The sequence below is a fragment of the Chionomys nivalis genome, chromosome 8 (assembly GCF_950005125.1).
Source record: "Chionomys nivalis chromosome 8, mChiNiv1.1, whole genome shotgun sequence".
Taxonomy (NCBI): Eukaryota; Metazoa; Chordata; class Mammalia; order Rodentia; family Cricetidae; genus Chionomys; species Chionomys nivalis.
In genome coordinates, this window is record NC_080093.1 from 48,953,013 (window position 1) to 48,965,114 (window position 12,102).

At 51.6% G+C, this 12,102-nt stretch overlaps 1 protein-coding gene across 2 annotated transcripts; it reads right to left on the reverse strand.

The window, feature by feature from the left end:
* Positions 1-45: 45 nt before the first annotated feature.
* On the reverse strand, positions 46-6,322 carry Men1 (menin 1). Of its 2 annotated transcripts, none has more exons than XM_057778909.1 (10): positions 6,234-6,322; positions 5,400-5,860; positions 4,326-4,534; positions 4,006-4,134; positions 3,745-3,785; positions 3,576-3,663; positions 2,451-2,587; positions 1,945-2,080; positions 1,417-1,581; positions 46-1,244 (listed from the first exon to the last, which is right to left on the reverse strand). In XM_057778909.1, coding segments are annotated over exons 1-10 (1,851 nt in total). In that variant the 5' UTR covers positions 6,236-6,322; the 3' UTR covers positions 46-761. The 2 variants fall into 2 exon arrangements, with proteins under 2 accessions (XP_057634892.1, XP_057634893.1); XM_057778910.1 differs by having other exon boundaries at positions 6,222-6,288.
* Between the last annotated feature and the right edge of the window lie 5,780 nt (positions 6,323-12,102).

Genomic DNA, 12,102 nt, shown 5'->3' on the forward strand with positions numbered 1-12,102 from the left:
GGACATGTCTTTTCTTTTTTTTTTTTTTAACAAAATGTATTTATCTTCCTTGAACTAAAAAATAAATCTATGTACAAAACAGGAAGAGACTGGCCCTCCCCCACCCCGTGCAGATTTCCTCCCGGGACCTCGGGGAGGTTCCCAGAGGGTTGGAAGAGGTCCTGCTCTGTTCTGGGGCCAGTTTGGTCAGGAAGGGGGCGAGGCTCAGTATTCACAGACAAGAGTCGAAGCTCTGTGTCCTGGACTCTGGGGTTAGGGAGGCGAGGAAGCGAAGATTTCCAAATTCAGGCAGCAATATGCAAGTTCTTTGGGATAGGAAACTAGATTCCCAAAGGATGGAACTCTGAAGTGCGGAAATCTACCCCTAGGGACTGAATGGAGTCCCGGGTCTCGGGTTTCCAGGTAGCATCTGTGTTCCTGGGCTAAGGTCACCCTCAGCTTCCAAGTGGGAGGAATGCCGAACTGCTCAGGCTCAAGTAGGGTTCCCGTCACGGGTCATTGAATTTCGGGGGGTTGGACCTTTAAAGACTGGTCACATGGACCTACAATGAGGTTCCAATTGGCCGGCTGGTGAGAGATGAAACCTATTCTAGAACCGAGCCACAGCCTGAAGGAGCCAACTCAAGGTTCCCCATCACTACAGGGCAGCTCTGGGTCCCCTGGGACGGTGGGCAGAGTCTGGGCTTGAATTAGGGAACTAGGGTGCAGCCTGCTGGGAGTGAGAGCAGGGCCTGGGGCCGGGTCAGGGAATCCCCAACAGTTCAGAGGCCTTTGCGCTGCCGCTTAAGGAAAGAAAGTGTGTAGTCGCTGGGTGTGGACACTTTCTGTTTCTTCATCTGCACTTGCGACTGTGCGGTGAGCTGCAGCTTGATGGCACTCGAGTTGATCTTGGTGGCCACCAATAGCTCCTTCATGCCTTTCATCTTCTCACTCTGGAAAGTAAGCACTGGGCCCTCTGGTGGTGGCGATCCTGCCGGTGCTGGGGCCTGAGCAGCACTACTGACTTCGGGGCCACGGGCAGTACCTGGGACAATCCCTGGCGTTTTCCGGGGTGGTCCCGAGCCTGCACTTTGCCCAGAGCCCGGGCCCTTGTCCAACGCAGGCTTCTTGGGTGGGGGTGGCTCCTCGGGTTTGGACTCCCGGCGAGGACCGCGCCGCCGGCCTTCTCGGGATTCATCCCCCCATGGTTCTTCAGCCTCTGCCGCCTCTGCTTCACGGCTAACTATGTGCACCTTCTGCCGCACCTAAGCAAGAGTGCAAGTCAAGGGAAAAGTTGTGGGTCACCAGTGGGAAGTCCAGGCTCAGCCCCTGGCCACCCCTCCAGGAGTCCCCTTTCATCACTACTCACACAGAGAGGCACATGCAACAGTCTCACTACCGTCACCACCTGTAGTTCCTAGCACAGGGCCCTCTCACCTGTCCCTCGAAGCGGCCGAGGGACTGCACGAGGAAAGTGGCCCAGCCTACATGCAGTACTGGTGTGGGGCTGCCCTCCTCCCATTTGCAGATGCCATCATAGAATCGCAGCAGGTGGGCAAAGCACTCTGGGTCCTGGAGGGCAGAACCTTGGCTCTGGGTGCCCTGGACAAGAGGAACAATAGGGAAGAGTTCAGACAGTGTCCCGCCAGGCTCCATCTGGGCAAAGCCCTGGTTTCAGTTAAGGCAAACGCAGGTCAGGACCTCCTTCCTTTTAACAGCAAGCTCTTGGTACGCATGCGGGGAGAAGGAGTATACCTTTCCTTGCCTACAGCCTGGCGCAGGTGAGAACCGGGCCAAAGAGATGGACAGCAACCCATTTACCTGAAGACTTCAGCTCTAAAACACCCTCAAGTCCCTCCTAATCCAAGCCCAAGATATGAGCTCCAGCAGAAGAGAATCCCCAGTCCTGCGCATGCATTCCAATATGCCCAGGAGGAGGGTGACCAATGAAGTCCTGCCCTGCACCTGGGCTTGCTCCCCTGGCCGCTCCTCCCCTGCTTCTAGCAGGCTGGCTGCCTCCTTCAGCAGATTGGGGATGACATCATTGGCCACTTCAAAGAATTCCTTGTAGATCTCCTCATCCTCCCGGCAGTAGTTGTAGCTGTGAAAACATGTAGGATTCAGGCTGATGGTACCCCCACAATGGGACATCCCACTGACTGGGTGAGAAGCTGGGGGTCCTTGCTCGTCTAGATGATGCTGACCATGTTAGTTCAAGGTAAGATTAAGGAGTGGAATGTGGGGCTGGACTAGAAATTGGGCAGAGACAGTGGCACCACAGACAAGGGAACTGACTAGAGAGCAGAAGAAACTGAGCAGAGGAGGGGAAGACAGGGCGGACGGCTCTGGCAGCCTTGGTTGTGTAGGAGCTGATCAGAGAGGGGCGGGGCTTCAGACAAGGTGTCACTCCTGGGTGACTGACTGGAAAGTGACAGAAAGGACAGGCTGGAGGCCTGGTGGGAGATCCTCACTCTTGGATGACAGTGGCAGTGTCGGCCCAGGCCTGCAGGGCTTCGCGCACATTGCGGTTGCGACAGTGGTAGCCAGCCAGGTACATGTAGGGGTAGATGTGCTCGTCTTGGTAGTAGGTCTTGGCTGAGGCAATCCCCTGGAGGATGGAGCAGAAGAACCTCAGCAAGGCAGCCCCCACTGCCTGGACTAGCACAAATGCCTCATCAGTAATATGCCACAAAAGGAGGGCCCTAAGCCGGGCGGTGGTGGCGCACGCCTTTAATCCCAGCACTCGGGAGGCAGAGGCAGGCGGATCTCTGTGAGTTCGAGACCAGCCTGGTCTACAAGAGCTAGTTCCAGGACAGGCTCCAAAGCCACAGAGAAACCCTGTCTCGAAAAACCAAAAAAAAAAAAAAAAAAAAAAAAAAGGAGGGCCCTAAAGAGTCCTCCCTGGGGGGGCTGGAGAGACGGCTCAGTTGTTAAGAGCATTGCCTGCTCTTCCAAAGGTCCTGAGTTCAATTCCCAGCAACCACATTGTGGCTCACAACCATCTGTAATGAGGTCTGGCGCCCTCTTCTGGCCTTCAGGCATACACAGAGACAGAACATTGTATACATAATAAATAAATAAATATTTAAAAAAAAAAAAAAAGAGTCCTCCCTGGCTCCAATCCTGGCTCCATTCCCTGCTGACCCCTCTACCTTGTGCTCCCCGCTCCCTCTCACCTACCTCCATTCCAGGCCTAACCGCTAAGGCAAGGGCAGACAACAGGAGTGGTGACCCCACAGAACAAGGCCCAGGAGGGCAGGGAGCACTCAGCCTCAGGCCTAGGGCAGGTCCCCTCCCCACGTGTTCCTCTACAAAGACTTCCAAGCCCAGCCACCCTCCTACCACACTGAGCAGGCTGACATCTCTCTGCAGCGCTACCACAAGCTACATGGCAGGGCAGCTGAAAAATGAGGGCTGGTGGGACAAAGGCCCTGCCAACCCCAGGCTGCGGAACCCAGGGCACTTCTTAAACACACAATTAATGTGCCTGATACAACGCAGGGCAGAAAACACACTCCAGCGCACAAAGGTCTACGTTTTTCACCTATCTCCTCCCAGTCTCCAGAAAGGAGTTGCTGGTTTTGAGATGCCCTCACCTTGTGATAGAGCGTGAGTGGGTCTGGCCGACCAGGGGTGGGCTCCAGCTCCTCCAGATCTGCCAAGTTCCCTAGTGCCATGGGGTACCTAGGAACAGATAATAGGCCAGGCTGTCACCCAGTCCTCTGGCTCCCCCCACGTCTAATCTGACCATATCCCTCTACTGACCTTTCCAGATGTCCTAGGTCATACAGCAGCCAAAGCAGCTTCTAGAGCCCAAGGGAAAGAGGTGTGAGTGAGGAGAAGGGAGCCGCCTACCAGCAGAGTAGGATCTGGAGGCAGTAATGTCCTTCCACCAGACAAGGCCAGAGTTCAAGATTCAGACCGTTCATGAAGCAAAACCCTTCATGTGCCAACCCCACCCTCCCTGTGCACTGAGAAAGGCCAGTCCACTTTACAGAAGGGGGGTGGGGGAGCTAGTCTCCTCACCTGCTGCAGCTGTAGCAGCTCCAAGGAATCCGTGTGGAGATCAATAGAAGGGTTGATGGCACACACCATGAATGCCACCTCCATCTTGCGGTCACAACGCATGTATGATCCTTTCAGGTACAGCCAGCTCTGGGGAAGACAAAAAAGAAGACATCTCAGGATGTCTCGCCCTGGGCCTGCTCTTGGGCATGACAACTTAAATCTACCTTCCCCTTTGATACATGCACAGAGACTGGCGATGGGGTGACAGGAGATGGCCAGGGAACAGAGTCCTTCAGATGACTTGGGCTAACAGAACAGGGAAAGGGAAAATACAATACCCGTTCAGCCACGCCAGCATTGACTGTTTGGCCCCTGCGATCTTCATTGCCTTTGCCATGCCAGGTGACCTCAGCTGTCTGCTCCCCATTGGGCCCAAACACCACCCAAGCATGATCCTCAGACAGGGCCAGATGGACATCTCGGAGACCCAGGGCCTGGCAGGCCCCCACCACTGCAAAGGCCACACCCGAGCTGTCCAGTTTAGTGCCTGTAGAGGAGGGGCAGTAATGAGAGCTCTGACCTGGAAGAAGGGGGCACCCCAACACCTCTCAAGTCTGTGTCCAAACCTCACATGCAGGATCCTACCCATCACACTCCCCCTTCTCTTCTATGCTCACAACCTCTCCCTCCTGTTAACCCAACCCCAGCAGGAGACCTTCCTGGATCTCAGCTCCACCCAGCCAAAAGCTGTTCCTCCCTTTTTCTACATGGCTACTTCTGTTAACAACGATTTAACCAGGTGTCTTACTGCATACTTATTAGACTATAACAGGGAGAACAAATCCATGACCTTACAACCCCCCCCCCCAACACACAGCCTGGGCCCACGCCCTGACTTATATCTCTGCACTTTTTTTCTGCTAAGCTCAGAAATGGCCTCAGATTCTTGCTCAATACTGTGCACCAGAAGCTGAAGCATTTTGCAAGTCCTTAGCTTTTTTGGGTCCAAGTCCGTAATTTCCTTTCCAAATATTTTCATAGGCATCATCTAATTGTCTCAAATGTATCCATCCCTTTGTCCTACTTCCCCGCTCTGCCGCCACCCTCTTTCCCCATATGTTGGGCTGCCAGATTCCTGTGGCTAATCAGTGGCTGGGCTGGCGGCACCGAAGGAGTAGAGGGAAAGATCTTGTACCAATCGATCTGATTCCAGTCCCAGCCCTGGCATTCTGACATTAGAACATCACTTCTCCTCTTTGGGATTCTGATTCCACAGCTGCAAAGGAGAAATAATACCTGCCCCACTATACAAGGCTTACTGGTCTCACATGGGCTGTAAACCATATTGTTCACACACCAGACGAGGTAAGCCAACATACATTTGCTCCCCTGACCACCTGTCTAACTCCAACCTGTGATGAAGCTGAAGAGGGACTGGATGTGGGCACGGTCCTTGAAGTAGGAGCGGCTGAGGCTGTTCCATATGACATCGGAGACCTTTTTTACCAGTTCGCGACTGGAAACGCCCCCCTCTCGAGGGTAGAGGGAGAGGTCGACAGCGCCGCGGATCTGGGCGGTGAACCGGGCATAGAGGGCAGCAATGATGGATAGGTCGGCCACCGGAAAATAGGTGAGGCCGCCAGGAGGGTCGGGTGCAGGGCTGGGCTGGAAGGTGAGCTCGGGCACGTTGGTGGGGATGACACGGTTGACAGCCAGGAAATGCTCAACGAAGCCCAGGACCAAAGAGAGGAGCACCAGGTCAGGCTCCTCTCGGCCCAGCTCCGCAGCGAACAGGCGCACCACGTCGTCGATAGAGCGCAGAGGAAACAGCGTCTTCTGGGCGGCCTTCAGCCCCATGGCGGCGGGCGGTGGCCTGCGGGCGAGCCGAGGGAGGGAGGGTCGGGCTCGGCGGGTGAGCCCCCTCCCAGGCTCAGCTAAGGCTCTACCCTCCGCCACAATTCTGCTTCGCCAGCAGCTTCGTCCTGCGCCTACGGGCGGTGGCTCGGTCGCTGAGACCCTTCAACCAAGGCTGTGGGGCCTTCTTGTTCCCTACAATCCCGGGACCCCCAGCCCCGATGAGGCTGCGTCCCAAAGACTTCTGGGGACCCTCAAAGGTCACCCCTCCCAGTCCCTATGACCTCTTCCCGGCCCTCTGGAGCCTGTCCAAAAGGCGAACCCAAACAAGCCTCCCGCAAGTCCCAAGGAGAGTCCTGGCCTCGGTCCCCCGAGCCCACCTCCGCGCTTACATCCCACACAAGGCGCCCGCCCCTGCAGCCTGCTGGGAAATGAAGTCCCGCGCCTCCTCTGGCCGCACCGCCTGCCGGGAAAGAGGAGTCCTTAATCGCCCCGCCCTCGCCAAGTCTGTAAAAGGATAAGATTGTCAAGACCGCAGTGGCTTATGGGAGAAGTAGTCTCGCTGCTCCGGTGCGGGTAGGCTGAGAAACCTCGCTACCTTCCTGAACTCCTCGGCTATTGGTCATTTTATGGTCACGCAACCCAAAGGTTCCCCGGTGCCATCTGGGAGATTGAAGTCCTGGGACTACACGCTCTAAGACTGCTGCAGTGTGTATTATGGCCAGTTTGCATGATATGAGGGAAATTGGTGCTTTAAGATACCACAAAGGGACTTGCTTTGAAATACTACAAGGGTTCTGGAGCACTTGTTGGGTTCAAGTCCCAGGACCCACATTGTGGTTCACCGTAAGTTCCAGAGAATCCATGCCCTCCTCTGACCCCCACCAAGCGCCGACGTGGTGCACAAACAAAAACGTGCAGACAAAACATTGACACCTAAAAGGACTGCAGGGCTGGACAGAGACGGGAGGCTCTTGGTGAGTTCAAAGCCAGTTTGGTGTTCAGGCTAGCCAAGTGTATGATGCAATACCAGCCCTTGGGAGTTAGAGGCGAGTGGGACGGCTCAGAGTTAAGAGTCTTGGCTGCTCTTGCAGATGACCCTGGGTTCCCAGCAGGAACACGTCAGCCCACAACTGGGTCTTTTTTTTTTTTTTTTTTGCTTTTTCGAGACAGGGTTTCTCTGTGGTTTTGGAGCCTGTCCTGGAACTAGCTCTGTAGACCAGGCTGGTCTCGAACTCACAGAGATCCACCTGCCTCTGCCTCCCGAGTGCTGGGATTAAACCACAACTGGGTCTTTAACCCAGTTCCAGGGGATCCAGTGTTTGCTGCTGACCTCCGCAGGCTTCAGGCGGGCACCTTGTGCACACACAGTGTAAAATAAAATTTAGGAGGTGGGAGGAAAGGAGTTCAAGGTCAGTCTTACTTTAGACAGGACCTTGCTTTTTAGTTTAGACTGGCCACACACAGTGATCCTGCCTCCGCCTCCATTGCACTGGTAGACCACCAAGACACATGCAGAAATTCCTCACCTCCGGAACGTCATCTTTATTATTATTGTTTTTTTTTTTTTTTTTTTTTTTTTTTTTTTGACAGGGTTTTTTTTGTATAACAAGCCTAGCGGTCCTGGAGCTAACTATTTAGACTAGGCTGGCCTCGAACTCGCAGAGATCTGCCTGCCTCTGCCTCCTGAGTACTGAAATTAAAGTCGTGCGCCACCCGCCACCTGCCTCTTGACTTCATCTTAACTACTGATGTCTGCAATGACCCTGTTCCAACTCCACATTGCACAAAAGGTCATTTAGCTGTTCTGTCTGACAGACTCAGCAAACCAGTCACATCCGAGTCCTGGAAAGAACAAGGGTTAAACACAGAAACCTGTTTTCCCAGACTGCGTTTTCTGTCTTCTGAGGTCAGAGCTTGTCGTCTCCTCTAAATCTTTAACACTAGGTGGCGCTCTGAACCCAGGTTTGCAATGATTTTGCTGTACGCTTCATGCCAAATAAAATAAGAGCTTGGGGGACTGGAGAGATGGCTCAGCGGTTAAGAGCACTGACTGCTCTTCCAGAGGTCCTGAGTTCAATTCCCAGCAACCACATGGTGGCTCACAGCCATCTATAATGAGATCTGGTGCCCTCTTCTGGCACGAAAGCATACATGGAAGGAATGTTGTATACATAATAAATAAATCTTAAAAAAAAAAAAAAAAAAAAAATAAGAGCTTGGTGGGCAGGGGGTTGGTAGTTTGGGGCGTTGTAGCTGCTTGTGAGTGGTCCATGCTCCTGAAAGTTACTTCATACAGCTTTTATTCGTGATACCTCCTAGGCTGTGGGCTAGGATGAAGCTGAATACCTCCTTCCTGGGCACTAGTCCTCAGAAATTCATTGAAGCAGATGGGTGAATGCAAAATCTCGTACTTTCTATGAAAAACCTATGGAGTCAGAAGTAGCTGCTGATGCTCGAGGTGAAGAGCTTGGTTCGAATTGGTGGTGAGACTGATAAACAAGGTTTTCCCATGAAGCAAGATGTCTTAGCTGGGAAGTGGTGGTGCAGTCCTTTAATCCCAGCACTTAAAGAGGCAGAAGCAGGCAGATCTCTGTGAGTTTGAGGCCACCCTGGGCTACAGAGCGAGTTCCAGGACATCCAGGGATACACACAGAAAGCTTGTCTTGAAAAACAACAATAAATAAATAAATAAATAATAACAAATAATTGGTCAGGAAAGAAGGACGAAGGAAAGTTATCTAGTACATCCATTTTTTTCCACCTAGCTGAATTTACCAGAATCTTTTCTCAGTCTGTCCAGATCCTCTTTAGTTGGGGTGAACACCCCAACAGCTTCCTTTTGTAAAATAACAATTCAGAGTCACACCAAATTATCTTAATTCCTTCTGAGGGCAGCAGCAGCACCTCAATGACATAACAAAATACCATTAGGTGGGCTCATATCTAAAATAATTCATTTTTATTTTATGTGCATTGGTGTTTTGCCTGCATGTATGCCTGTGTGAGGGTGTCAGATCTTGGAGTTACAGTTGTGAGCTGCCATGTGAGTGCTGGGGTCCCCTGGAATAGTAGCCAGTGTTTTCAACTACTGAGCCATCTTTTCAGCCCTGTCTTTTTAAAACACTTATTTATTTATTAAAGGGACGCATGTCACAGCGCACATGTGCTGAGGTCAGAGAACAACGTTCAAGACTCAATTCTCAGGCTGGAGAGATGGCTCTGTGGACCTGGCAAAGGACCCGGTTTCGATTCCCAGCACATATCTGTGGTTCAGATCAGCCTATAACTCTGGTTCGAGGGGATCCAATGTGCTCTGACCTCAGCAGACACCAGGCACACATGCATGTGGTACACAGACATACACACTGGCAAAACACTCACACATCTAAAATAAATACATCTTAAAATAATGTCTTGGGGCTGTGGGGATGGCTCTGTAATTAAGACCATTTGCTGCATTCTCCGAGGACCAGGTTCAGTCCCCGGCATCCACATGACCACTCAGAACCATTTCTTTCTTTTTTTTCTTTTAATATTTATTTATTTATTTATTTATTTATTTATTTATTATGTATACAATGTTCTGTCCGTGTGTATGCCTGCAGGCCAGAAGAGGGCACCAGATCTCATTATAGATGGTTGTGAGCCACCATGTGGTTGCTGGGAATTGAACTCAGAACCTTTGGAAGTGCAGGCAATGCTCTTAACCGATGAGCCATCTCTCCAGCCCTCAGAACCATTTCTTTTTTTGTTTGTTTGTTTTTGTTTTTGTTTTTTTTGGTTTTTCGAGACAGGGTTTCTCTGTAGCTTTGGAGCCTGTTCTGGAACTAGCTCTTGTAGACCAGGCTGGGCTCGAACTCACAGAGATCCGCCTGCCTCTGCCTCCCGAGTGCTGGGATTAAAGGCGTGCGCCACCATCGCCCGGCTCCTCAGAACCATTTCTAAACCTAGATCCAGGAGATCCAATGCCACCTATGGCCTCCAAGAGCACTGAATGTATAAGATGTCCATGCATACACACAGACAAAACATTCATACACATAAAATCAAAACAATAAATCTTGGGGGCTGGAGAGATGGCTCAGCAGTTAAGAGCACTGGCTGTTCTTCCAGAGGACCCAGGTTCAATTCCCAGCACCCACATGACAGCTAAAAACTGTCTGTAACTCCACTTCTAGGATCTGATACCCTCACACCAATGCACATAAAATAAAATTAAGTAAATTATTTTTAAAAACAATAATTTTTTTGTAAAGAATTGGGGGAAATTGCCAGGCAATGGTGGCTCACACCTTTAATCCCAGCACTTGGGAGGCAGAGGCAGGCGAATCTCTGTGAGTTCAAAGCCAGCCCAGCCTGGTTCACAGAGTTCCAGGACAGCCAGGACAAGCCTCAGGACCTGTGATCCCTGGAACTCATGAAAGGTTGCAGAAGCCTGACTCCAGAGAGTTATCATCTGACTTCCACACCTGCAATCACATACAAATTGATACACACAGCAAATGCAATTTTTAAAATGTAATTAATTGCCGGGCGGTGGTGGCACACGACTTTAATCCCAGCACTTGGGAGGCAGAGGCAGGCGGATCTCTGTAAGTTCGAGACCAGCGTGGTCTACAAGAGCTAGTTCCAGAACAGGCTCCAAAACCACAGAGAAACCCTGTCTCGGAAAAAAAAAATGTAATTAATTAAGAAAATATTTTAAAATGTAAAAACTTGGAAATGAGATTGCATTCCCAAGGATTTAGCCAGGACAGCAGCCATTTCTCCAATTTGGTGAGGGGTGGTTTTTAAGTCTTAACTTGCTAGAGGTCTGGACTTCCCTTTGATCTGCCCCACATCTCCACGTGGACCCTCTGCTCCCCAGTGAACAGAAGAAACATTTCCCAGCCCGATAGCACCTGTCATTATTATGTCACCCAAGTCTTACTGGAACCTCTGTGAGTGGGTTTTGTTTTTTTGAGACTGTTGATTTTGTGTGTGCTGCCTGCGTGTCTATGTGTGCACTACATATGCACAGCTGGTGCCCACAGAAATCAGATGAAGGCAACGGATCCCCTGGAACTGGAGTTATGGATGGTCGAGTCACCTTTGACTGTGAGGGACAGGATCTGGGTCTGACTCTCCAGCCTAAACTGCTCAGGCCCTGTAATTCTACCGCGCACCTGCAATCTCCTCCCAACCAATCTGGGACCCCACCTTCTCCACCTACTTTCCTCCAGCTCCAGCATTCAGACCTTACCCTCCTTTGCCCAGCCCAGTCATGGAAACCTGTGAGGCCTTCCCACTTCCACAGAGGATTCCGTGTGAGAACTCTGGGCTGCAGATGCCTTGAGCAGGCCTTAGATCCACTCCTACAGTCTCCAAAGATTCTGCCTTCAAGGTTGCCTTCTGCCAACTGCAAACCTGAACTGTTGGGGCCACTGATGCTGGGATGCCTCCCAGGAGGTGGAAGGGGGAAGGGTGGGTACACAGTAAAAAGAGAATTACCTCTAAGCCTTCATTCCAGCTCGGCAGACCACAGCTGTCAGGTAGCACCACTGTGTCTTTGGTTTTCAAGATAGGGTTTCTCTGTAGCTTTGGAGCCTGTCCCAGAACTAGCTCTTGTAGACCAGGCTGGGCTCGAACTCACAGAGATCTGCCTGTCTCTGCCTCCCGAGTGCTGGGATTAAAGGCGTGCACCACTACTGCTCAGTCCACTGTCTTCCTATGGACAGTCTGGAGCCCTAACCCCGTCTGCTAGGATCTTGGGGTGGTTGCTGGGAACTGAACTCAAAACCTCTAGAAGAGCAGCCAGTGCTCTTAACTGCTGAGCCATCTCTCCAGCTCTAAAAGGTTTATTTTTATGTGTATGAGTGTTTTGCTTGCATGTATGTAAGTGCAGCATGTGCGTTTCTGGTTCCTGGAGGTCAGAAGAGGGTAACAGATCCCTAGAAACTGGAGTTATGGATGTTTGTGAGCCACCATTGAGGTACTTGGAATTGAACCTAGATCTCCTGGAAGGGCAGCCAGTGTTCTTAACTGATGAACCACTTCCTCAGCCCCACTCATCTGACGGGGCTTCAAGGCACAGGCCAGGGGTATGGGAAGACAGCTTAGTTGGTAAAATGCTTCTGTGCAAGCTTGAGAACTTGCCTCATTTCCAGAACACAGATGAGACAGCTGGGCATGGTGGCACATCTTACAATCCCAGCTCTGGGCAGGTTCCCGGGGCACTTTGGCAGGCCAGCCACAACTCCAGGACAGGGAAAGATCCCA

What these genes read in the sequence shown, in the direction of transcription:
- Men1 (XM_057778909.1), bottom strand. An exon ending in CCTCTTCAGCTTCATCACAG is followed by an intron (nt 4,535 to 5,399) that starts GTTGGAGTTAGA and finishes CCTCCTCTACAG; the next exon opens with GCACTAAACTGGACAGCTCG. An exon ending in ATGCTGGCGTGGCTGAACGG is followed by an intron (nt 4,135 to 4,325) that starts GTATTGTATTTT and finishes TGTCTTCCCCAG; the next exon opens with AGCTGGCTGTACCTGAAAGG.